Here is a 27,182-nt window from a genome sequence, read left to right as displayed (position 1 = left end):
CTCAGTCTGCTTTTTGGCCCTTTTATGGGTACAGAACGCGTGCCCCACTTCATCCTTTCCCATCCAGCCCCTGTGCCGCGCATGCTGTTGAGCCTCTGAAGGGGATGTGAGTGTAGGAGGCTGGCTCAGTTTATGGAGTACACCTATGATGTGACACCCTATATGGAGTCCAGGCAACCCTTAGTGATAGTGTTTAGGTAGCCAGATAACAAAATCTCTCTAGGGGTAGCTTTGGTGAGCAGCTGAAGTTTAACTAGGGGGAGTGTAAAGCATTTGCAACACCACAGTAGTCAGTCAATACCTATCCCCAAGAAAGAAACACACCAGGTGTTGCAAAAATAAAGGCTTCTTTATTACAACACTAAAGCTATTTCAACATTGGTATATCTCCACCTGGAGATGTCAGCGCACAGAAATATACACTTGGCAACAATTAGAAAAAGCATAGAAATACATGTGCCCTGTAGGGGGTAGCAAACCATATACTAAGAAAGTGATATAAGAATGGAGGTGCCCAACCAAGGTAAGTGTTCAGATCCCAGGTGCTGGGGGAGTAGGAAATTACCTGAGGTAAGTAATAGAAATCCCACAAGTGCCTGGGAGCAGAGTTGTCATAAAGCCGGGTGTCCCATTGGCTAAGACAGGACTGTCGCAGTTGGATCTTTATGGATTCATGGCCCTTCCCAGTAGGCCTCGAGGAAACCAGTTGCCACAAAGAAGGTTGGAGAGTGCCCCACCTGTGGCTACCCTGAAGACCGGTGTATCTTCACCAGGGAGCCCAGGTGCATAGAGGTGAAGTGGCGTCAGAAACCCTTGTTGAAGTCATTGGAAGCCTCGGTTGTCCAGCTGCTGTCGCAACCCATGGACCAGGCCGGTGGAAACAGACGGTGGATTCCAGACGTGAAGAACCTGAAAAAGAAGGGGGCAGTGTCCAGACCACTTGGAGACGTCCAGGTGTTTCAGGTCAGCAATTTCCTCCGTCTTGGAGGTGAAGTTGCTGCAGGACGGTGAAAGGAAGAAGCCCAGCTGCAGATTCCAGGGTGATGCAGGAGAATCTTGGAGTCACCCGCAAGCTGTCCTTTGTTGGTCACCAGATTGCCGGAGGGTCAGTGGCCAGCAGGACCACTAACAAGCATTGGCAAATGCAAATAGCTGATGCAAGGAAGATTTCAGGTTTTGGGGACCAGCAAGGTCCTACTGACTAGACCTTTGGAGGGAGTCAGGGCAGGCCTTCAGCAGGAAGGAAAGCCAGCTGGTGTTGGAGGAGCCCCCCTAGGAGCAGTCACTAGGAGGCCTCAAGAAGCACAACAAACAGGAGTCCCACATCACAGGAGCTGCAGAATGGAAGCTGAATATGGAGTGTAGGAAGCTGGCTCTGTACATACTATACCAAAATGAGGCATAGTGTGCACAGAGTCCAGGGGTTCCCCAGAGCCTTAATAGAGGCTTAACAGAGGCTAAGTAGATAATAGTAATGCTCTCTTTTGTAGTAGTGTGGTAGAGCAGTTAGGCGCAACCGAAGGGTAGTGCAAAGCATTTGTTGTACATACACAGTCAAGAAATGAGGCACAAACTCAATGATTAACTTCAGGCAGTTGTTTTATATAGCAAAAATATATTTTGTTTCTTTATTACTGGACCCAGAAGAACTTTGTTGCAGGTAAGTACAGTTGTCAATAGGTATCAAGCATATGTATCAAATGTACTTTGTTTGATTTTAGCAGATAAAGCAGTTTACAAGTAAGTGTAAATTTTCTATTTCAAAAGTTGACACATTGCGATTTTCCATTGGAGCCCATAGAGACCTGAGAAGGGGTGGGGGGAGTGTTAGCACAGAAAACAGGTAGTTACATGACTTATGATTTCAATCTTTGGGATTTAGGATGTCCACAGGTCAAACCCCAAAAGTGCATCACCAGCAACACTGGGCTGGCTGGGTGCAGAGTCAAAGTTGGCGTCTGGTTTAGAGTTGAATCCTATGAGGACTGAGGGTGCTCGGTAGAAAACAGATTGCAGGTAAGTACTCGTGGTTCCAGGACACAGCCCTGGGGGTTTAGGTCAGCACCTGGGTGGCCACAGGATCACACCACACACCCTCAGCGGCGCAGGGTGCAAACACAGAGCTGGGCGCGCAATGATTTTCAATGGGAGGAACCCGGATGGTCACAAAAGATGCTGCAGGCTGGGTCAGAGGGTTTGGTTACGGGAAACCAAAGGCTGGACAGGCAGGTGAGGCACCTGCTGGACGTTGTTGGTCTGTCGGTCGGATTCCCCAAGGTCCGTGGGCTGCGGGTGCAGGGGTCTCCTTGGGCGTCAGGTATCTTTGCTGGATCCTGCCGCTGTCGAGAGGGAGTCTCTGGTTTCAGGCTGCATGCATCGTGTTGGCCAGGAGGGGTCAACCCAGTGTAGACTTGAGGTCAGAATCGCCTGAGGACCTTCTCTGGATTGGTGTGCTACCTGGACTCGCCTGTGGGCGTCGGATGCAGAGTGAGCTGGACTCACAGATCTGCGGCAGTTCTGGAGTCCTTTTTGTGATTTCTTCTGGGCAGGGCCGATGTTCTCAGGCCAGATGTTATAGTTCCTGCAGAGGGGGGGGTTGAATCACCTCCACCCAGAGCAGGCTTTGTTTCTGACCACAGAGAACACAAAGGCTCTTACCTGATGGGGTCAGAAACTTGTCTGTTAGTGGCTGGCTGGTACAGACTGGTCAGCCCTGCACTAAAGGGTTGGATAAAATTCAGCGGGCATCTCTAAGATGCCCTCCGTGTGCATTTTACAATCAATCCAACACTGGCATCAGTGTGAGTTTGTGCTGAGAATTTTTATACCAAACTTCCCAGTCTTCAGTGAAGCCATCATGGAGCTGTGGAGTTCGTAATGACAGACTGCCAGCCCATGTACTCAGTATGGCCACACTGCTCTTATAATGTCTGTGAGGGGGTCACAAAGGATCCATGCCCCTTCACAAACCTCCTGTTATAACCAGTCAAGCCAAGGAAAGCCCTGACTTGAGTCTAGGTTTTTGGAGCTTCCCAGTCCAGAATTGTCTGGATCTTGGGTTGTAAGGGTTGCACTTGGCCTCCACATACAAGGTGGCCCAAGTATAGAACAGTGTTTTGCCCTATCTGGCATTTGAATGCCTTAATAGTGAGACCTGCAGAATGCAGAGCCTGCAAAAACTTCTCCAGGTAGACCAGGTGATCCTGCCAGGAGGAGCTAAAGACAGCAATATCATCTAGATATGCTGCACTGAAGGACTCCAAGCCAGCAAGGACTTGATTCACCAACCTTTGGAAGGTGGCAGGTGCATTTTTTAAACCAAAGGGCATAACAGTGAACAGATAATGCTCATCAGGTGTAGAGAACGCATTCTTTTCTCTTGCTCTTTGTGCCATGCAATTTGCCCATTCCCTGCACTTCGGTCAAAGGCACTGAGAAACTTTGTGCACCTAATAAGTCTATTAGCTCATCAGCCCTTGGAATAGGGTGAGCATCTGTGTTGGTGACAGAGTTGAGACCTCTGTAAACAACACAAAACCTAATTTATTTATTTCCACCCTGCGGATGAGGTTTGGGAACTAAGACCACTGGGCTAGCCCAGGGACTGTCAGATGGGTCAATAACCCCTAAATCCAGCATCTTGTTGACTTCAACTTTGATGCTCTTCTTAACTTGTTTAGACTGCTGATAGATCTCGGATTTGACAGGCAAGCTGTCTCCTGTGTCCACGTTATGGGTGCACAGGTGTGTCAGCCTGCCGTTGGGCAGTGAGGGTGCTGAGTAGACAACTCCATCTACTGACCCATCTTTAGGGTTGTCTGAGAGGAGGTCAGGGAGAGGTTAATTCTCTCCTTCCTGATCCTCATCAGTAACCATCAGCATGGTTACATCTGCCCTGTCACAGAAAAGCTTGAGTCGATTCACATGAATCACCCTCTTGGGTGTCCTGCTTGTGCACAGGCCTACCAAGTAGTTGACCTCACTTTTCTTTTGTAGGATAGACTAAGGACCACTCCACTTTTCCTGAAGTGCCCTGGGAGCCACGGGCTCCAGAACCCCTACCTTCTGCCCGGATTGAAACTCCACCAGTACAGCCTTTTGGTCATACCACTGCTTCTGGAGCTGTTGGCTGGCCTCACAGTTTTTGGATGGTTTTTCCATGTACTCTGCCATCTTTGAGCGAAGGCCAAGCACATAGTCCACCACATCTTGCTTAGGCTTGTGGAGAGGTCTCTTACAACCCTCCTTCACAAGTGAAGGATGCTGGCCTGGTCTATGGTGTTATCACCTTATACCAGGTATTGCCTATTAGTGAGGTGTAGGCTTACCTATGAGCCATGCAAAGCTTATGCAATGCTACTACAGTCACACAGCACTTACACACATGAAAGAAACACAGTGTTACAAAAATAAAGATACTTTATTATAGTAACACAAATAATAAATACTGAATAGGCAATACTCCAATAGGAGGTAAGTAAACACACTATTATGTACACAGTAGTCAGTGATCAGCATAGAAAACAATAGCAAATAGTAAAAACAATAGGAAATAGTGAAGGTCCTAGGGGGAGACCAACCTATATACTAAGTAAGTGGAATGTGAAAGACAGTCTCCCCAGCCCCCCCCAGAAAGTAGAATCATTAGGGGGGGAGCTGGAGGAACTAGGAACCCAACAAGGTAAGTTTTAGGGTGCCCCTCAGTGACCAGGAGAGAAGAGGTAAGGAAGTACCTGGTTTTCCCCCCAAACCTACAGAAGAACTTTGGAAAAAGACTGTGAAAGACCCAGACAAGACTGGAAGAAACAAAGGTGGATCCTGACAGAAGAGGGCCTGCAAAGGAAGGGAACCAAGTCCAGTTACCCTTGGAGTGTCCAGTGGTGGCAGGACGCCACTACCCACTCTTCCGTCGATGCAAGACCAGTTCAACGGTGAATGAAGAAAGTCAGCAGTGCACCACAGGAGCAGAAGAGGAGTTCTAGAAGTGATGCAAGTGATGTCCTACGTTGGCGGTCGTGATGCAGTTGGTCAGTGGTGCTGGAAATCCACCAACGAGCCTTGGCAAATGCAAGAGTCTGAGAAGATGGTTTTGCAAGGCTGAAGAGGGCCAGCAAGGCCCAGGGGACTCGATCCAAGGAGGGTAGACCGAGGTGACCCTCAGCAGCTGGTAGAGTCACAAGAAGAGGAGGCAGCCCCCACAGTCAACCCACGGGCAGCAGGCAAAGGAGTCACAGTGAGGCCCACTCAGCACACCTGAAGAGGAGTCTCACGTCGCTGGAGCAGCAGGCAGGAGACTATGCTTTGCAGGGAAGAGTGCTGGAAGCCAGACCACACGGAACCTGAAGATCCCTTGGAGGAGGAACAAACAAGTCTTGGTATCTGCACGAGTCGAGATACACAGGTGTATTGTCCAGCTAGGAGAGGCAAGACATTACTGTCCCCCAAGTTGAACAGCTGGTAAAGAGGACCAAGGGGACCACTTCAAACCACTATCTGTGATGCAGGATCCACGCACCTCCAGAGGAGAGAAGATCCACGTAGCCAGTCATCGTTGCAGTTGGTGCTTGCAAATGCAGGGGAGTGACTCCTTCACTTCAAGGGAGATTCCTTCTTACTTCTTGTGCAGGCTGAAGACTTGTCATCCTCGGAGGATGCACAGCCAGGGGAATGTTGGAGTTGCTGGAAGGAGCCGGAGAAACCGTGTTGCAGAGAGTCATTATCACTGGAGTTCCAGATTGTAGGTTCCTGGAGGGTCCACTTGCAGTCCCGGTGGTCAGAAGATGAAGAAAACGATGCAGAGAAGTCCTGCTGGACTCTTGCACGTCGAATCTGAGGACACACCCAAGAGGTAGACCCTAAATAGCGCAGGAAGGGGGATTGGTCACTTACCAGGGTGACCACCTATCAGTAGGGGGGGTAGTGACGTCACCTGCCTAACCTGACCACTCCGATGCTCCCAGCGACCTCCGCCCACCCTGGATTCAAAATGGCAGAATCAAGTGGCCACCTGGAGGAGCGCTGAGCACCATTCCTGGGATGGTGATGGACACAGGAGAATTCACTCCCCTTTTCATTGTCCAGATTCGCACCAGAGCAGGGACCGGGGATCCTTGGACTGGTGCAAACCAGTTTATGCAAGGAGGGCACCAAATGTGCCCTTCAAGGTGTACTGGTGGTCTGGGGAGGCAACTCTTCCCAAGCCATGTAACACCTATTTCCAAGTGAGAGGATGTTGCTTCCCTATCCCACAGGAAATCCTTTGTTCCGCCTTCCTCTGTCGGAGCTGGTCAAGCTGTCAGAAGGCAGAAACCTGTTTGAGGTGTGGCAGCAGCACGGGCTGCCCGGAAAACCCCAGAAGACTGGTAGGAGCAATGCTGGGGGTCCCGTAAGGAGCCCCCAGAGTGCATGGAATCATACAAACAATACTGGCAACAGTTATTGGGGTATGATCCTGACATGTTTGATACCAAAAATGCCCAGGTTTGGAGTTTCCATTATGGAGCTGGACATAGCTAGTGACCTGTGTCCAGTACATGAGTAAAATGGCATCCATGCACTTACGAAGTCGAGTGTAATGAAGCTGAAGTTCGTAGGAGCACCTCTGCTCGTACAGGGGTGCCCTCACACACAGGTACCTTCCCACTGGGCTAGGACGGCCTACCATAGGGTTGACTTACAGTGACATAGTGCAGTGACCGCAGGCTTGCAGACACATTTTGCACAATACATGCTACAGCACATGGGGAACCCCTGGTGCCCCAATGCCCTGGATACCTAAGTACCATACACTAGAGAGTAATATGGGGACACCAGTATGCCAATTATTGGATGTGCTAAGTCCTAAGAAACCAAATTTAGAGGGAGAGAGCACGGTCACTGTGATCCTGGTCAGCAGGATCTCATTGAACACAGTCAAAACACACTGACAGTAGGCAAAAAGTGGGGGTAACCATGCCAAAAAAGGGTACTTTCCTACAAGTGCAAATGGTCCCATAACAAGATGGCCAAACAGGAGTTCAAAGGGTAAACCCTATTTCCTTCTGAGGCACACCTCTGTAGGCGAAAAACAAGCATGGCAGGAGGGAATCCCATCTCCTTTTGAGTTTTTCAGCAAGCCTCATAATCATGCCCTTCATTGTCCTCTCAACAAGTCCACTGATTTGTGGATGCTAAGGTGTGTCACCCCACACTCATTCCACATGTGTTTCAAGTAAGCTAACATGAGGTTTGTACCCCTTTCAGAAACCGCCTCCTTAGGAAACCATACTCTGGTAAAGATACCAGTCAGGACCTTAGCTACTGCAGGAGCTGTATTAGACCTAAGGGGAATTGCTTCAGGATATCTGGAAGCATGAACCACTACTACCAGTAGGTACTGATTTCCGGAGGCTGTGGGCGGCTAAAGTGGACCCACAATGTCCACACTGACCCTTTCAAAGGGAACCCCCACCACAAGAAGTGGAACAAGGGGGGGCCTTTGGGTGGCCACCTGCTTTACCACTGCCTTGGCAAGTGACACAGGAGTTACAAAACTCCTTTCCCTTCTGAGACATATTGGGCCAGTAGAAACGTCTGACAAGCCTATTCCATGTTTTTTTTTGTCCCAGATGTCAATCTAGGGGGATGTTGTGAGCCAAAGTTAGGATCAACTCCCTAAACTGCTGAGGCACTACCGGTCTCCTGGTTGCTTCAAGTTTGGGATCTCTGGCCTTAGTGTAAAGGAGTCCATCCTCCCAATCGACCCTGTGGGAGCCACTGACATCTCCTTTTTCCTGTTCAGCAGGTTGCTGTCTAAGGCTTTCAAGAGTGGGACAAGTCTTTTGTCTCTGGCACAGCTGTTCTCTTGTGGGTCCCCCGAGGATTCAGTTCCATGGACTCATTTCCCTCAGAGGATAAGACTTCTTCTTGGGTAGGAAGGTCTTGTTTCTTTTTGCTGCTCTGAAGCTGGTCCCCCAGTCTTTTTGCCCTTTCTCTTGGAAGGTTGGGCCATTATTTCAGGCCCCAACACTTTTTTCACCTGGTGCTCGACTTTATGCTCTAGTTTTCATGCACACCAGTTCAGGGATTCCAAGGATGGCTGTATGGGTTTTGAGCAATACCTCATCCCAAACTGAGGACTCCAGATCATTCTCTAGTAAGCATTCCATTGGGATTGCAGAAGAGACTGCTACCTGTTTCAGGCCAGTAGCCCCTCCCCATTCTAAGTTCGCCATAGCCATGGGATGGACCTTAGTTACATTGTCAGCATTGGTAACTGGATACGTTTGTCCAGCCAGATACTGTCCTGGGGAAACCCGTTTTTCTGTCACCATGGTGACACTGGCACCTGTATTCCTTAGGGCTTCTACCTTTGTCCCATTAATCAAGAGGTGCTGTTTGTATTTTTGCTTGTTAGGGTGCCAGACAGCAAGTGTGGGAACATCTACCCCACCCTCAGAGACTAAAGTAGCTTAATTGTGAACCCTGATTTGCTCTGGGTACACTGTTGATCCCACCTGGAGACTGGCTATACCAGTACTAACTGGAACAGTGCTAGGGGGATTCTTTTTGGGACAGGCTAAGACTCCAGTTTGGTATCCATGCTGTTTACAGTTGTGACACCAGACCTTTTTGGGATCAAAGTTGTTTCCCTTATACCAATGTGAGGATTGTGAAGAGGCTCTGGGCCCACCCTCCTGTGCTGGTTTTTAGTGCCCTTGAGAAGATTCTTTACTCTTATCCATAGGTGTCTCACCACCTTTCCCCCTGGGAGGCTTTGTAACCCCTTTCTTTTGGTCAGCCACAGTGGAAGTATTGGCCACCTTAGTCTTGACCCAATTTTCTGCCTTCTTCCCCAATTCTTGGGGAGACGTTGGACCTATGTCTATTAGATATTGGTGCAACTGATCATTGAAGCAGTTACTTAAAAGATGTTCTTTCATAAACAAATTATAAAGCCCATCATAGTCATGCACTCCTCTGCCAGTTATCCAACCATCTAGTGTTTTCAGTAAGTAGTCTACAAAATCAACCCAAGACTGGCTTGAAGTTTTGTGAGCCCCTTGAACCTAATTCTATACTTCTCAGTGGTGAATCCAAAGCCCTCAGTCAGAGCATGTGGTCATAGGATTCAGCTTCTGCACCACTGAGTGTGAGGAGCCTACTCCTACACTTACCATTAAATAGTTCCCAAAGGAGAGCTCCCCAATAAGATTTGTTTAGTTTTCTGGTTGCACAGGCTCTCTCCAAAGCTCAGAACCACTTGGCGATGCCATCATCTTCTTATTTAGAGACAATTCCTTGGGGAGTTTTAGGCCATCAGAATGCTTCCTGACCCTGGTTAGATTGCTGCCACTATTAATGGGTACTAAACCCATTCTGATCTCTCCCTCTCTATAGCTAGGAGCTGTTGCTCCAAAGCTAATCTTTTGGCCATCCTTGCTAAAAGGAGGTCCTCTTCATTGAGGCTCCCCTCAATGTTCCCAGAGGAACTGAACTCCCCTGTGGAAGATCCTGATCCTATGAACACTATCCTTGGTGATAGGGACCTTTGGGCTCTGTTCTCCCTAGTTAGGTGAGATTGAGGGTGGGGGCGGTGCGGGGTTCATCCTCCTCGGATCTAACATCTTTCCTATCTGAAGGGAGGTCTTCCTCCTCAGCAGGGTGGTCCCTTGTGTACTTTGCGAAGAGCTCCTGGAGCTTAACCTTGGTAGGGTTGGAACTTGTTTTAATCTTTTTCAGTTTGCAGAGGGACCTTAACTCTCCCATCCTTAGATAGAGGTAAGGGGTAAGGTTGAGCTCCACAACCATGTCCTCTGAGCTGCTCATTATGTTACTAAAGTTGGGGATTACTTTTTAGGAGAAACCTACTTCTACTACTTACCCCTCAAGAAGAAATGCTGAAGGAGATTTGACCAAGGCCCTGGCAGGACTTTTAAAAAATTAGAAATATTTGCCAAATTAAAAAATCAATTACTAAAGACAATTTTGGAATTTAGTTGTGTGATCAGGTATTGGATGAGTAGATCAGCAAATAGAAAGTCGTAGATGCCACCGCTGCCACCAGTGTAGGGAGCTGACTCTGTATGTACTATTTCAAAATGGGATATACTGTGCACAGAGTCTAGGGGTTCCCCAGATGCTTAACCGAGGCTATACTAGATAATATTAATGCTCTCTTTCGTGGTAGTGTGGTCAAGCAGTTAGGCTGATCAGAGGGTAGTGGAAAGCATTTGTGGGACACACAGGCAATAAATGAAGCTCGCACTCAATGGCTAACTCCAGGCCTATTGTTTTTGTGTAGCAAAAATATATTTTGTTACTTCATTTCTAGAACCACAAGATTCAGTTTGCAGGTGAGTACATTTGTAATTAAGTTTCAGGCATATGTATCAACACCACTTTGTGATAGTCTGGAAAGTTAAATGGTTTTGAGGTAAGTACATGACTTAGAGTTCCTGTTTCCAGGGGTTAGGATGTTCTAAGATTGGGGTTCAAGTTAACCCTAAACACCCACCACCAGCAATAGGGGGATGGCCGGGTGCGGGGATCAAGGATGATGCAGGTTTTAAAATGGAGTCCTATGGAGACTGAGGGCACTCGGAATTAGGCCTGCTTGCAGGTAAGTGCCTGTGTCTTCGGAGGGCAGACCTGGGGGGTTTAGGTGAGCACTGGGTGAGGCCCCTGGTCGGCACCACACACACACACCCTCAGCGGCGCAGGGGTGGCCGGGTGCAGGGTGCTAACACAGCATTGGGCTTCCAGTGCTTTTTAATAGGAGGGAGACCCCGGGGGACACAAGTAGGCTGCAGGCTTGGTCCAGAAGGTCAGTTTAGGAAAGCCACAGATTAGACGAGGAGGAGGGCCGCCGGCTGAACGTTGCTGTACTGCAGGTCAGATTCCCCAAGGCCAGGGGGCTGCAGGTGCAGGAGTACCTCTTGGCATCTGGAATCTTTGTCCGGTTCTCTCATGATCATTGGGGTCCTCTGGATTTAGGCTGCAGGCGTCGTCGTACTGGACAGTGAGGGGTCAACCCAGGGTGGACACCAAGTCAAAATAGCCTGGGGACCAACTCTAGTCATTTGGCCACCAGGACACGGGCTGTGGGCTTCTGGTGCAGAGTAGGCAGGACTCTCAGATCTGGGTCGGTTCTAGAGTCATTTGTTGGAGGTTTTTTTTGGACAGGGCCACTGTCCACGGGAGAGCCTGGTCTTCTGGGGTGCAGGCACTCCTCTTGAGACTTTTAAGAGGTCGCTGGTCCTGCAGGATTTGTTGCCTTCTTGTAGCAGGGCTTCAGTAGCTGGAGACTGGCCTGTGGGGCTGGGGACAAGTCAGTTGGTGCCTTAAGGCTTCTCAGCTGAGGGTCAGCTTAGCAGTCCTTCTTTCTTCTTGTCTTCTTCTTGAGGTCACCAGGAATCTCACAAGCGAGGTTCAGGGGAGCCCTTAAATCCTGGATTGAGGGTCATTACAAGGAATCAGAGAGCAGTAGTCACTGGCTATTGTCCCTGAGGGTGACTACACCCTTCTGGTGCCCTCTCCCTTTGGTGGAGGGGGGGGAGGGGGGGACACAGACCTAACCCTATTGGTCCCTGTCCTCCAAACCAAGATGGAGGATTTTGTGAGGAGAGGGTCACTTCAGCTCTGGGCACCTAGGGATGGTCCCAGCTGAAGTGGTCACTCCTCCTTGTTTCCCTAATTTTCCCACCGGACTTGCTGCCAAACGTGGGACTTTGTCTGGGGGCCAGGCATTTCCACTAGTTGGAGTGCCCCGGTGCACTGTAACAGGAAGCCTGAGCCTTTGAGGCTTACCACTAGGTGTTACAGTTCCTGCGGAGGGGAGGTGTGAAGCACCTCCACCCAGTGCAGGCTTTGTTTCTGGTCACAAAGAGCAGTGAGTGAGTGAGTCCTTACTGAAAGCCGATGACCTAAACTGTTCTATATTAACCAATTTTATTTAACTTTCTAAGCAGGCTCGCGGATTCCCAGGGGTCCCTGGACCACAGGTTGAGAACCACTGCTGTAGGTCTCTTAGTTACAATACATATTGGACCTTGATCATCCCAAAATGCATGCAGTAGATTGCAATATATTGCCATAAACCTGCCTGCCACTGATGGATGTACTGTCCTGTCCCCACATATGATGTATATTCTGCACCCCAAAATATGAGTCTATTGCAGTTAGGTTTGAATGCTTACAGGTTCTTTCTTTCAGACTAGTTATTTTGTGACAAAGTAATGGAGTTCTTCATCTGGGCTGCTTGTTCAATTAGGTGGATTTTTGTGTTCTGGTTTTCTGTGTGGTATTGGGCTCCTCTTTCTCGCCCCATTCCCGGAATTCTAGAATTTGCTCTTTCAAGCAACTTACTGAAGAGCAAAATAAAGGTTCTTCAAATGCTCAATTAGAAATTCAGAAAAACAAGCCAGCTCAGTTGCTTTGTTCATGTTTCAACACTTAATTGTGTGTGCCAATTTAGTCCATGTATGGTTGAAGTAAATATTATTTCATACTGTATTTTAAAGATTCCAACTCCTACCAGTTTTCAAGGTTCCATTGTTCTTCTCTCAAAATGACAAAGAATAAAAGTACTGTACCACATTACTGATTGTACTCACATATCAAGACTAGGATGTCAAATAGATCACCCTAATTGCCATGGATTCAGTTTCCTAAACTCGCAGGTGGTAGGAAGTTTGTGAAAGGCATTATAACTGGCTTCTGTAACATGATGGTTTGTAGAATGATCACCTTGACTCTCTATTTATACCATACAGATCTAGAAATGACTGGAGCCAATAAGCCAAGTGTCAGCGGTCTAAATGTCTACTGCGTTAGGTAGAAAAAATACTTCATCACATGGACTAGTCTCTATACTGCTCTTAAAGTCAAAGCGGCAAACCTCTCTCCTATTTTTTGTGCTTCGTTTACCCCGTCAGATGACTCCAATTAAAGTGTAGGCTCTGAGTCACACGAACAGGCCAACTGAACACTCTCAGCAACTTTCCTTTCTTCAAAAATGAACTGGCCCTTAGTCATAAGTGTCCTACAAGGAACGAGGCAAGTCTGAGGACATGCCCAATGATCACATTCTCTCTCAGGGGGATCTCCACTGATAACCATAAGTACTGAATAGTACCACCCAAGTTCGGGAATCCTAGAGCACCTCTTTACAATATATAGTTCGATGGCATCTGTCGCTGTAGATACACATGGTATGCATGAGCTCGCCATCTGGTGTTGGGTCGGAGTGTTACAAGTTGTTTTTCTTCGAAGAAGTGTTTTCGAGTCACGGGACCGAGTGACTCCACCTTCTGTGCTCATTGCGCATGGGCGTCGACTCCATCTTCGATTGTTTTCTTTCCGCCATCGGGTTCGGACGTGTTCATGTCGCTCCGAGTTTCGGAACGGAAAGATAGCTGAAGACGGAAGATTTTCGACGGTATCGTTGCGATCCGGTTACAGATAGACACATACGACGACGCGTTGAACATCGAAGCGCTTCGGTGCCCTTCGGGGTAGATTTCGGCACCCCGTCGGGGCCTAGTCGGCCCGACCGCGTGGAGGACAACGCCGATGGATCGGACCCCGTTTCGATTCTGCCCCGAATGCCACAACAAATATCCTTATACGGACCTGCACTCGGTCTGTAATCTGTGCCTGTCACCCGAGCACAGTGAAGAATCCTGCGAGGCCTGTCGGGCGTTCCGGTCCCGAAAAACTCTGCGCGACCGTCGAGCGAGAAGACTGCAGATGGCGTCCACGCCAAAAGAGCGTCGACAGTTCGAGACAGAAGAAGAACAGGAGGAATCCTTTTCCATCCAGGATTCAGACTCCGACGAGCTACACTCTACAAGAACTGTGAGTAAGACGTCGAGATCAAACCCTAAAAAAGGAAAGAAGGCCCAGGGGACGCCACTGCCAACCGGCCATGGCTCCACCCAAATTCTCGGTGACCAACAATCGGCACCGAAAAAGGCCCATACAGTGTCGAGATCGTCCGACTTCGGTCGAGACACCGGCACGCAGCCTCCTCGGGACCGAGAGGGTGCTAAACAGAAGCATCGACACCGAGAGTTCGGTGTCGACACCGATCGACGCCGAGACAGTGGCGCCGAAGACCATAGAGGCCAAGAATTTTCGGCACAGAAAAAGAGGAAGGTTACCTCGGAGCCGAAAAAACAATCGACAGGGCTTTCGGAGCCGAAAAAAGCGACATCAGACCCTGTTTCTGGCTCCTATACCGAAGAGCATTCTATGTCTTCTCAAATGAAGAAACATAGATTTGAACAAGAACTGCAATCCACTGACGTGGATCACACGCAAAAGCGTATCTTTATTCAGCAGGGGACTGGGAAGATCAGTACCCTTCCACCTGTCAAACGAAAGAGAACGCTTCAGTTTACTCCTCAGCAACAAACAACACAAAGGGTAACACCTCCTCCCTCGCCTCCACCTGTAACTCCGGCTTCGCCAACTTACACCCCGTCACATTCGCCAGCTCACACCGCCATGAGCCACGACGACCAAGATCAGGATGCGTGGGACTTGTACGACGCACCAGTGTCTGATAACAGCCCAGACACATACCCAACTAGGCCATCACCACCGGAAGACAGCACAGCCTACTCACAAGTGGTGGCTAGAGCAGCTCTATTCCATAATGTGGAACTACACTCGGAACAAGTAGAGGATGATTTTTTATTTAACACCCTCTCCTCAACCCACAGCTCCTACCAAAGCCTGCCGATGCTCCCAGGCATGCTACGCCATGCAAAGGACATTTTCAAGGAGCCAGTTAAAAGTAGGGCAGTGACGCCTAGGGTGGACAAAAAGTATAAGGCGCCTCCTACGGACCCTGTCTTCATCACCTCTCAGCTGCCACCAGACTCTGTGGTGGTAGGGGCTGCCAGAAAACGGGCAAACTCGCACACTTCTGGGGATGCACCTCCCCCAGATAAAGAAAGTAGGAAGTTCGATGCAGCCGGGAAGAGGGTTGCTGTCCAAGCAGCAAACCAGTGGCGCATCGCAAATTCACAAGCGCTGCTAGCGCGATACGACAGAGCCCACTGGGATGAGATGCAGCATCTCATTGAACATCTCCCAAAAGATCTGCAAAAAAGAGCAAAACAGGTTGTTGAGGAGGGTCAAAACATTTCCAACAATCAAATACGCTCCTCCATGGATGCAGCAGACACGGCCGCAAGAACCATTAATACGTCGGTTACCATCCGTAGGCACGCATGGCTCAGAACGTCTGGATTCAAGCCAGAAATTCAGCAGGCAGTGCTTAACATGCCAGTAAACGAGAAACTTCTGTTCGGTCCGGAGGTCGACACAGCTATAGAAAAGCTCAAGAAGGACACTGACACTGCCAAGGCCATGGGCGCACTCTACTCCCCGCAGAGCAGAGGATCTTATAACACCTTCCGCAAAACACCTTTTAGAGGAGGGTTTCGGGGTCAGGCCACACAAGCTAGCACCTCACAGTCCGCACCGCCCACCTACCAGGGACAGTACAGAGGAGGTTTTCGGGGCCAGTATAGAGGGGGGCAATTTCCTAGGAATAGAGGAAGATTTCAAAGCCCCAAAACCACTACCAACAAGCAGTGACTCACACGTCACTCACCCCTCCCACACAACACCAGTGGGGGGGAGGATACATCAATATTACGAAGCATGGGACAAAATAACTACAGATACATGGGTCCTAGCAATTATCCAACATGGTTATTGCATAGAATTCATGCAATTCCCTCCAGACATACCACCAAAATCACAAAATTTATCAAAATACCATTCACAACTTCTAGAGATAGAAGTTCAAGCACTACTGCAAAAAAATGCAATAGAATTAGTACCAAGCACACAAATAAACACAGGAGTTTATTCACTGTACTTCTTGATACCAAAAAAGGACGAAACACTGAGACCAATTCTAGACCTCAGGGTAGTAAACACATTCATCAAATCAGACCACTTTCACATGGTCACACTACAAGAAGTGTTACCATTGCTCAGAAAACACGACTACATGACAACCCTAGACCTCAAGGACGCATATTTCCATATACCAATCCATCAATCACACAGGAAATATCTAAGGTTTGTATTCAAAGGAATACATTACCAATTCAAAGTATTGCCTTTTGGTTTAACAACCGCTCCAAGAGTATTCACAAAGTGCCTAGCAGTAGTCGCTGCACACATCAGAAGGCAGCAAATACATGTGTTCCCGTATCTAGACGACTGGCTAATCAAAACCAGTTCGCTCACACAATGCTCAAACCACACAAATCAAGTCATACAAACCCTCTACAATTTAGGGTTCACCGTCAACTTTGCAAAATCAAACATTCTGCCAAGCAAAGTACAGCAATATCTAGGAGCCATAATAGACACGACAAAAGGAGTAGCAACGCCAACTCCACAAAGGATCCACAATTTCAACAGGGTCATTCAACACATGTCTCCAAACCAAACAATACAAGCAAGAACAATACTACAGCTCCTAGGCATGATGTCCTCATGCATAGCCATTGTCCCAAACGCAAGACTGCACATGAGGCCCTTACAACAGTGCCTAGCCTCACAGTGGTCTCAAGCACAGGGTCACCTTCTAGATCTGGTGTTGCTAGACCGCCAAACTTACCTATCGCTTCTATGGTGGAACAGTATAAATTTAAACATAGGGCGGCCTTTCCAAGACCCAGTGCCACAGTACGTAATAACAACAGATGCTTCCATGACAGGGTGGGGAGCACATCTCAATCAACACAACATAAGAGGACAATGGAACATACATCAAACAAAACTGCATATAAATCATCTAGAATTATTAGCAGTTTTTCAAGCACTAAAAGCTTTCCAACCAATCATAACCCACAAATACATCCTTGTCAAAACAGACAACATGACAACGATGTATTATCTAAACAAACAAGGAGGAACACACTCAACGCAGTTAAGCTTGTTAGCTCAAAAAATATGGAAGTGGGCAATCCACCATCAAATTGGTCTAATAGCACAGTTTATTCCGGGGATCCAGAATCAGCTGGCAGACAATCTCTCTCGAGATCACCAGCAAGTCCACGAATGGGAAATCCACCCACAAATTCTGAACACCTACTTCACACTCTGGGGAACACCACAAATAGACTTATTTGCAACAAAAGAGAACGCAAAATGCCAAAACTTCGCGTCCAGATACCCACACAAGCAATCCCAAGGCAATGCCCTATGGATGAACTGGTCAGGAATATTTGCTTACGCTTTTCCTCCTCTCCCTCTCCTTCCTTACCTAGTAAACAAATTGAGTCAAAACAAACTCAAACTCATTTTAATAGCACCAACGTGGGCAAGACAACCCTGGTACACAACACTGCTAGATCTGTCTGTAGTACCACACATCAAACTGCCCAACAAACCAGATCTGTTAACGCAACACAACCAACAGATCAGACACCCGGACCCAGCATCGCTGAATCTAGCAATCTGGCTCCTGAAATCCTAGAATTCGGACACTTACAACTTAGCCAAGAGTGTATGGAAGTCATAAAGCAGGCCAGAAGGCCATCCACTAGACACTGCTACGCAAGTAAGTGGAAAAGATTTGTTTGTTACTGCCATCATAATCAGATACAACCACTAGAGGCAACTCCAAAACATATAGTAGATTACTTGCTCCATTTACAAAAAGCAAAGCTAGCCTTCTCTTCTATTAAAATACACCTTGCAGCAATATCTGCATACCTGCAAACTACATATTCAACTTCCTTGTATAGGATACCAGTTATCAAAGCATTCATAGAAGGGCTTAAAAGAATTATACCACCAAGAACACCACCTGTTCCTTCATGGAACCTAAACGTGGTTCTAACAAGACTCATGGGCCCACCCTTCGAACCCATGCACTCTTGCGGAATACAATTCCTCACCTGGAAAGTTGCCTTTCTCATCGCCATTACATCTCTAAGAAGAGTAAGTGAAATTCAAGCGTTCACAACACAAGAGCCTTTTATACAAATACATAAAAATAAGGTCGTCCTACGACCTAATCCAAAATTTTTACCAAAAGTTATTTCTCCATTCCATCTAAATCAAACGGTAGAATTACCAGTATTCTTCCCACAGCCAGATTCTGTGGCTGAAAGAGCACTACATACATTAGATGTCAAAAGAGCATTAATGTACTACATTGACAGAACGAAGAACATCAGAAAAACTAAACAGCTATTTATTGCATTCCAAAAACCTCATGCAGGTAACCCAATATCAAAACAAGGTATAGCCAGATGGATAGTTAAATGCATCCAAATCTGCTACCTTAAAGCAAAAAGACAACTGCCCATTACTCCCAGGGCACATTCAACAAGGAAAAAAGGTGCTTCAATGGCCTTTTTAGGAAACATCCCAATGCAAGAAATATGTAAGGCAGCCACTTGGTCTACGCCTCACACATTCACCAAACACTACTGTATAGATGTGCTATCCGCACAACAAGCTACAGTAGGTCAAGCTGTATTAAGAACTCTATTTCAGACAACTTCTACTCCTACAGGCTAAACCACCGCTTATGGGGAACTAACTGCTTACTAGTCTATGCATACCATGTGTATCTACAGCGACAGATGCCATCGAACTGAAAATGTCACTTACCCAGTGTACATCTGTTCGTGGCATCAGTCGCTGAGATTCACATGGACCCACCCACCTCCCCGGAAGCCTGTAGCAGTTCAGAAGTTACCTTCAATTTTGTACATTTGTATATATATTACTTAATCCTTTAATAGGTACATACTTACATTTTTCATTGCGCGGGCACTATTACTATAGTACAACTCCTACCTCACCCTCTGCGGGGAAAACAATCGAAGATGGAGTCGACGCCCATGCGCAATGAGCACAGAAGGTGGAGTCACTCGGTCCCGTGACTCGAAAACACTTCTTCGAAGAAAAACAACTTGTAACACTCCGACCCAACACCAGATGGCGAGCTCATGCATACCATGTGAATCTCAGCGACTGATGCCACGAACAGATGTACACTGGGTAAGTGACATTTTCATTCCTAAGTGTAGATGTTCCCTTTTCTTCAGTAAGGCCAGGATAAGCACTTAAATAGTTAAATGTTTTGTTGCCTATAAATCCAGGTTATACCAGCCAATAGATTTAATTTGCTTTTAAAAAAGGGCGAATTACAAGTCAAACAATGAGGAAAGATTATCTAGAATTTTGTTACTTGACCTTACCAATCTCAATCACAAACCTTTTTTTTTTTTTTTTAAAAGGAAAATGGTGAAGCAGGAAGACCCCAATGTAGATTTATAGACTCCAACTCTGCATATATAAAAAAAGTCTGCGCCTTTAAGGCTCTATAGCCCACCAGTATCCCATCATGGCCAGTAGGGGATTGAGGTGGCAGTTACCTCAATTCTTTTTTTCAGCTCCTGGTGACAGGATTTTGGAGCACGGAGCTCAGCTTTTACTTGGCCTTTTTTCTTAAAACAATTCTCTTAGAAATGTTTGTCAACACCTTTATTTGATACATTTTAACATTTCCAATGTTTGTCGATTATTTTCTGACAGGAACGAAAAATGTTACTTACCCAGTAGACATCTGTTCTTCGCATGTAGTGCTGTACATTTGCATGCTTTGCATAAGTCCGCTATCTAGTGTTGGGCTCGGAGTGTTACAAATTGTTTTTCTTTGAAGATTTTTTTGAGTCACGAGATCAAGTGACTGCTCCTCTTGGTGATAGTGCGCATGGGCATTGAGTCCTTTGTTAGATTGTTTTCTCACATGACTATACATATATAAGACATGTCCATGCAGTGTATGTACATATTTACAAAATGTTGTACAACGACTACAGGCTTACGGGGTAGGAGGGAGGGTGCATGTTAATCTACAGCACTACATGCCACGGACAGATGTCTACTGGATATGTAACATTTTCTGTTCCTTGGCATGTGTAGCTGTAGGTACACATGCTTTGCATACACTGTAAAGCAGTCCCCTCGAAATAAGCGGTCACTAGCCGGTAGGAGTTAGAGTAGCTTCAAAAAGTGTCCTAAGGACTTCTTGGCCAACATTTGCCTGTTAACAAGCTAGAACATCTACACAATAGTGTTTAATGAATGTGTGAGGTGTAGAACAAGCAGCAGCTTTACAAATATCTGCTATTAAAATGTTTCCTAAAAAGGCCAAAGAAGCTCCTTTTTTTCTGGTAGAGTGTGCTTTAGGAGTCATTTATGGTTGTCTTTTAGCTTTAAGATAACAAGTCTGAATACACTGGACTATCCATCTAGCTGTATTAACCAAATCCCCAGACTCCTGCTGAAAGCTATAAACCGCTAATTAGACTGTGGAACTTTAAAAGAACGCATAAAACGAGGCATGGAAGTTAGCTTGTGTATGTAGTTTAAAAAATTAGTGTTTTTAGTTATACATCCCCTGTTTTTGTCACCAAGCATGAAATTGTTTAAATGTAATCACAAAATTGATTTTCCACAGTACTTCAGACAAGTAATGGGGTTTATTCTAATATCCTTTCCCTGTATTTGGTTTACTTGGAAAAGGAATTCATTCTGAAGTCAAAATCCCCACTGGGTTTTTAATACTTGTTGGTTGTAAGCATTGTGTGCTCTTGCATTAAACGTGCATGCTGATGTTATTAGCAATGATAATATTTTAAATGTATATTGTGTTGCAGGTGGAACTGAAATTTCCTGCACCAAGTAAACCTGGGAATTACCAATACACTGTGTTTCTGAGATCCGATTCGTATTTGGGTTTGGACCAGATTAAACCATTAAAGGTAATATTTTCTACTTACTAGAATTCCTGGATTTAATATATTGGTGATACTCTGCTGCAGACTGAAGTCTTAAAGAATCATTTAGATTTCAAATTTAGTGTTTGGTAAAATTACCATTCTGATGGATACTTCTAAACTCAGATTCATCACCTTTTGAATATTCTCCAGACCTCAGACTATATTCAGAGACTTGACAGCAGTACTCCTACACTTCAGTTGGTGGCTTCATGTGGCTCCACGCCAACGTCTTTCCTCTCTAGAAATGAATAGCAGAGCTGCATAAAAGTTCCACCCATGCACCCTGATGTCAGTTCCTTTCTTTCCATGCCTTTAGATGCAGAGTTTCTCCTTGGTCTTTCAGATCACACATTTCCTAAAGATTTACCATTGTTCAAGGGCAAAGATCCCCCCTTAAGACAGTGTTCAAACCTTGTACGGACTTTTGTAAACAGATATCTGTTGTGGACGTTTACGAAGTATGTTTATAGTGTCTGAGTTGAAGCATGACTCCAGGTGCTGTGAAGACTGCACCCAGATGAACCCGAAGGCCATTCGGGTCCATGAGGCCAAGATTTGTAGCCAAATGCAAGAAGACTCCATGTTGCAGACGATCAAAGTTGAAAGGAAGGTTCAGTTTCTGCTCCTGAAGTCATTCCCACAACAGATCGTCGTGGTCGAAGTATTCAAGTAAATCCAAGAAAAAGCACAATTTGAAGTGGAAATCTGCCCCTTTTCTCCAGTCTTGGACTCCAGAGAGGCTGCAAGGGCGACAACATGCCTCCCAGACTTAATGTCAACCTCTGCCGTAGCCAACTGAGTTTGGTCCATGCTTACACCCAGTTTTCGAGTCTCTCTGTGACGTTGCAACAAGTAGAGGACTTCAGAGATGCCATGGTGAGTATTTTCAGCACTTTACCAGGTTTGTCCGACATGCCTTTGAGCTCCAACTATATGTAGTGGGCGTCCAGTCAACCTTCCACTGGCTCTGTGAACTCTTATTGGGTGTAGTATCAACTTCGGTGCCGACTTTGGTCCCAGAGCCATCCCCTTGTTCGGTTCTATTCACATCAGTACCGGAAGATGATGTGCATCCCATCTTGCTATCCACCATGACCTCAACCAACATTGGGCCTGGCCCTGACCAACACATTGCCTATAGGCAATCCCTCAAATTCTGACACTTTGTCCTTGCCACATGGTAGAGCCCAAACTTTACACAATCTTTCTGGCATTGCGTCTGATGATGACAGTTATGATTAAGGGGCTACTATGTTCCCCAATATGATGAGGAAAACCACTATGAAGAACTTCAAGATGCCAGTGGTCTGGATACTTCTACAGATACTGACAATTTCAGGTCTCCCTCGTTCTGCTACCAAGAAAAGTGCCTCCTTTGCTACTATTATGCAAAGGGCAGCCGAAGTTCCTGACTAAAAGCTCCCCACTGAGGGCAGTGAAGACTAATATGTATGAGGTACTTCAGCCTGGTCAGGTCCCAAACAGAACCTCTTTTCACATAAAATAGGGCCATCATTAACACCCTTTTGAGCATGTGGCAGAAAACATGTTCAGGTCCGCTTGCTAATAGGCAGGTCACTCATTGCCATCGTTCTGTACCAGAGAATCAGCCTTTCTTATACAACCTGCAAAGCCAGGGAGTTTGATTGTACAGACTGTCCACAATGTAAATCTCAGCACTTTTCTTTCACTCCGCTTGATGGTGACTCTAAAAGACTAGAGACGTTTGGAAACCTGATTTTGTTCTCTACGAGTCTTGCCCTGAGGTCATTGAATTCCATCTGCCTTCTATGCCACTGCTTTCATGCGCTTTGAGACACACTGGCACAAGTTATACAAGCTGTTCTGGATGTCCCTCAAACAGACTATTCAAGACGGTTGCGATGCAGCGAAATATGTCATATATTCTGGCTCGGACACACCATCTTTTTTGGTAGAGCAGTGGGCAATAGTGTGGCTCTTCGCTGACATGCTTGGATGAGGTCATGGGCTTCTCCAGGGATGTTCATGAGTCCCTCAAGAACATGCAGTTTGAGGGCTCTTGTTTATTTGGCAAAAAAGCAGACAGGCTGGAGTGGTTTAAGGAGAGGAGAGTCACAGCACATATTGGGGTCTTTCTGCTCTGGCCAGACAGTTGCACAAGCAATCTGATAGATATCTAGTTACTGATTCCTTAGTGTAGGGGGCAGTGTTCTGGTTGCAGTAACCACCCCCGGGCCCCATGCCACTTTTTGCCTGTTTTTTTTTAAAATACAACTTTGACTGGAGTGCTCTGGGTTTCTGCTAACCAGCCCCCCCGTGCCAGTGTTCCTTCCCAAAAACAAGACACCTGGTCACTTGATCCCCAAGTGGCCAGCCGTAGTAGCACCTCTGTGAGTCCCTAGTAAATGGTACCACTGGTACGTAGGGCATGGGTACCTAAAAGGGCCCCTTAGAGCTGCAGGACAACTTGTGCTCTAAGGGACCCAGCACCAAACTTATACAAACTGCCAACTCAGACTGCATGACAAGGTGCTTCCAAAATTGAAAACACAACATGGTACACGCTTGTATGCCGTGTCCCCCTAAAGACTGCTTGTAATATCTGTTAGCAGGGATGGGTGAAGAATTCCGCTCCACCGATGGAGTTTTCCCCCTCTGTTTAGAGTTCTGAAAAACTCAACAAATCGATGTGGAGCAGAGTTTTTTTCTCTTGCTTGGCTCGCCAACGTTACATTGCCGAGCAAGAGATATCACTTAGTTGGCGAGCGAGGTTTCTGAACGTAGGCGGTCGCCGCAGGTCTCTACTGCTTGCATTGAGAAAGCTTCCACTCATGTTGAGGAAGCTGCCTCTCGAGTAGAAAATCTACTTGAGTGGCAGAAAGAAGTTAGCACCCTCTGGCGCTCTGCATGATGCAGTTCATGCTGATTTTACAGCACAGGAGAAACTCCTGCACTGGAAAGCAGTGTGACTTACCCAAACTCTCCTGCTCGCGGAACTCCGTGTAGCTCAATGGAGTTTTTTGGCACTTCGTGGAATTCTGTGTAGCAGAACTCCACAAACTCTGCCCAGGCCTATCTGTAAGTCACCCCAACAGCAGGCCTTCCAGCCCCAAGTCAGGGTGCATTATATTACAAGTGAGGGCATATATGCATGAGCAAATATGCCTTTGCTATGTCTTTGATTCTTAGACATAGTAAGTGTGCAGGGAAGCCATTTTAAATACATGTGCTGGACACTGGTCGCTACAAGTTCCCCCTCTACATGAAAGCTTGTTTGGTATCAAACATCTTGTATTAATAAACCCTTGCTGTAGGAAAATGGCCCTTGTAGCAGTTACCCCACCCTCCTTACCCCTCCCACTTTTTGCCTGATATAAATGCTGACTTGACTGAGAGTGTGCTGGGACCCTGCTAACCAAGCCACAGCACCAATGTTCTTTCACTAAAAATGTACCATTGTTTCCACAATTGGCACACCCATGGCACACAGATAAGTCCCTTGTAAAAGGTACCAGTAGTACCAAGGGCCCTATGACCAGGGAAGTTCCCTAAGGGCTGCAGCATGTGTTGTGCCACCCTAAAGGACCCCTCACCTAACACATGCACACTGCCATCGCAGATTGTGTGTGTTGGTGGGGAGAAAAGTCGACACGGCATCCCCCACACAAAACACTGCCTGTGGCACAGGTAAGTCACGTCACCCCTCTAGCAGGCCTTAAAGCCCTAAGGCAGGGTGCACTATACCACAGGTGAGTGCATAGTTGCGTGAGCAACATGCCCCTACAGTGTTTAAGTCCATTTTTCGGCTTTGTAAACACAGTGTGGCCATGTTAAGTATATGGTTTCGGAGTTTGACAAAACGAACTCCACAGTTCCATAATGGCTACACTGAATACTGGGAAGTTTGGTATCAATCCTCTCAGAATAATAAACCCACACTGATGCCAGTGTTGGATTTATAAAAAAAATGCACACAGAGGGCATCTTAGAGATGCCCCCTGTATTTTACCCAATACTTTAGTGCAGGACTGACTGGTCTGTGCCAGCCTGCCACTGAGAGATGATTTTCTGACCCCATGGGTTGAGAGCCTTTGTGCTCTCTGGGAACAGAAACAAAGTCTGCACTGGGTGGAGGTGCTTCACCCCTCCCCCCTGCAGGAACTTTAATACCTAGCAGTGAGCCTCAAAGGCTCAGGCTTCCTGTTACAATGCCCCAGGGCACTCCAGCTAGTGGAGATGCCCAGCCCCTGGACAAAGCCCCCACTTATGATGGCAAGTCCAGAGGGATAATTAGTAAAAACAAGGAGTCACTACCTCAGCCAGGACCACCCAAAAGGTGTCCAGAGCTGAAGTGACCCCCTCCTTGCAGAATCGTCCATCTTGGTTTGGAGGACAGGTACCAATGGGGATAAGGGTATACCCCCTCCCCAAAGAGAGTGGGCACAAGGAGCGTGAAGCCACCCTCAGGGCCAGTAGCTATTGGCTACTGGCCTTTAACCCTAAAAACGCCCCTAAATCTTGTATTTAAGGGCCCCCTGAACCAAGAGATTTAGATTCCTGACCTCACAAGGAGGAGGACTGCTTAGGGGAAACCCTAGCAGAGAAGAAAGGAGACAGCAACCGACTTGGCCCCAGGCCTACCGGCCTGTCTCCCGCTTAAAAAAAACTTGCAGAAGAAAAGAGATGCGTCCTGCAGGTCCAGCAACCTCTGAAAAACCTCTAGAGGACTGCCTGCATCACAGAGGATCAAAAACCCCTGTGGACAGTGGCCCTGTCCAAAGAAGAACAGAAGAAGAAACCTCTTCTGAAGGACTCCCCCCTCACTCCAGAAGCGTGAGTCCTAACCACTCTGCACCCGATGTCCACAGCCCGAGTACTGGCGGCCCAACTGACCAGAGAGGACCCCCAGGTGACGGCGACCAAGTGTCCACCCTGGGTTGACCCCTCCACGATGACGCCTGCCGAGGGAATCCCGAGGACCCCACTGACCGCAACTGCCCTGTATGAAGATAACCAACGCCAAAGGACCCACTGCTTCCGCAGCCCCTAGGCCTTGGAGAAATCGACACCCGATGCAGCGATGATCAACAGGTGGCCCTCTTCCCTATCCGACCAGTGGTATGCCCAAGACACCTCCCTCGTACCTCACCTGCAGCGCCCGAGTGACCTCCAGGGTTCCCTTATAGAGTTTCATGGGAAACCCAACGCCCTGTTTGCTCCCTGCACCCGGCCGCCCCAGTGCCGCTGAGGGTGTGGGTTTGGTGCCTACCCTCTGATAAGCCTAACTGCTCAACCACACTACCACAAATAGAGCATTAGTAATATCTATTATTGCCTCTGTCAAGCCTCTTGGGGGAACCCCTGGACTCTGTGCACACTATCTCTCACTTTGATATAGTATATACAGAGCCAGCTTCCTACACTCGCTGATTCCAGTGATGGATTTATTAATACATGTACCCAGAGGGCACCCTAGAGGTGCCCCCTGAAAACCTAACTGACTAGTAGTGTGTTGACTGGCTGGTCTGAACCAGCACAGCCACCCTAGACAGATTTCTGACCTCCTGAGGTGAGAGCCAGCATTCTTAGAGGCCAGGAACCAAGCCTGCTCTGGGCAAAAGCGTTTTCACCTCTTCAGGCAGGATGGGCATTTTAGGGCAGGAAACTTGGAAGGACCACCTGCCTTTGTTATGCGTCCCAGGTCTCTCCAGATGGTGGAGATGACCACCTCCATGTCCCGCACCCCACTTCTTGGCGTCACTGCGTAGATGGGAAAATGAGTAACATTAGGCGGTGTGCCCACATCCTGCCAGACCCACTCCTAAGGTGGGGCCAGTGGATGCGGATAACACTTTTCAAATTATTCCATCTTGTTTTGGATGGAATCGGTATTCTAGGGTCAAGGTTAGGCCAATTTCCCAGCAGAAGTGGTCATATAGTGTGTGTAGTATCCCTAAAGGTAGGCAACCCATTGGCTGCTACCTGTCAATGCTTTGTAACGCCCCTAAATTGAGTATTTAGGTGGTACCTCTGAACCCAAGAACTCAGATTTGACTGTTCAGGAGAAGAAAGACGAAGAGTCACTTCCTGACAAGGACCGCAGAAGAGTTGTGGATGTTTTTGTGTGAAATCCTGCCTGCCAGCAACTTTCTCAGCAACAGAGTGACTCGTCCTGCAAAGCTGGAGAACTACCAAAACCTCCGGTAGCCTGCCAGCACCTAGAAAATTTCCGCCATTCTCCCTTGGAGTAGAGGAGCTACTTCCCTGCAGTTTGCATGCACCGAAAAGCAGAGTACGGTCCACCACCTTGCAGCTTCCTGGTCTCGACTGACGCTGCAGACAAGGAGAAGGTACTCGTGCTCTGGAGGACCTGAGCCGTGCACCACC

At 47.3% G+C, this 27,182-nt stretch overlaps 1 protein-coding gene across 1 annotated transcript in view; it reads left to right on the top strand.

Annotated features, from left to right (window-relative positions):
• SEC63 (SEC63 homolog, protein translocation regulator) overlaps positions 1-27,182 on the top strand; it is a 620,356-nt gene that overhangs the window by 539,779 nt on the left and 53,395 nt on the right. Inside the window, exon 20 of the mRNA XM_069235447.1 lies at positions 20,691-20,795. Coding sequence (XP_069091548.1) covers positions 20,691-20,795 — 105 coding nt within the window. The remainder of the gene's footprint in view (positions 1-20,690; positions 20,796-27,182) is intronic.

This window comes from Pleurodeles waltl, chromosome 5, assembly GCF_031143425.1.
Source record: "Pleurodeles waltl isolate 20211129_DDA chromosome 5, aPleWal1.hap1.20221129, whole genome shotgun sequence".
Lineage (NCBI taxonomy): Eukaryota > Metazoa > Chordata > Amphibia > Caudata > Salamandridae > Pleurodeles > Pleurodeles waltl.
This window is presented reverse-complemented; position numbering and strand designations above follow the sequence as displayed.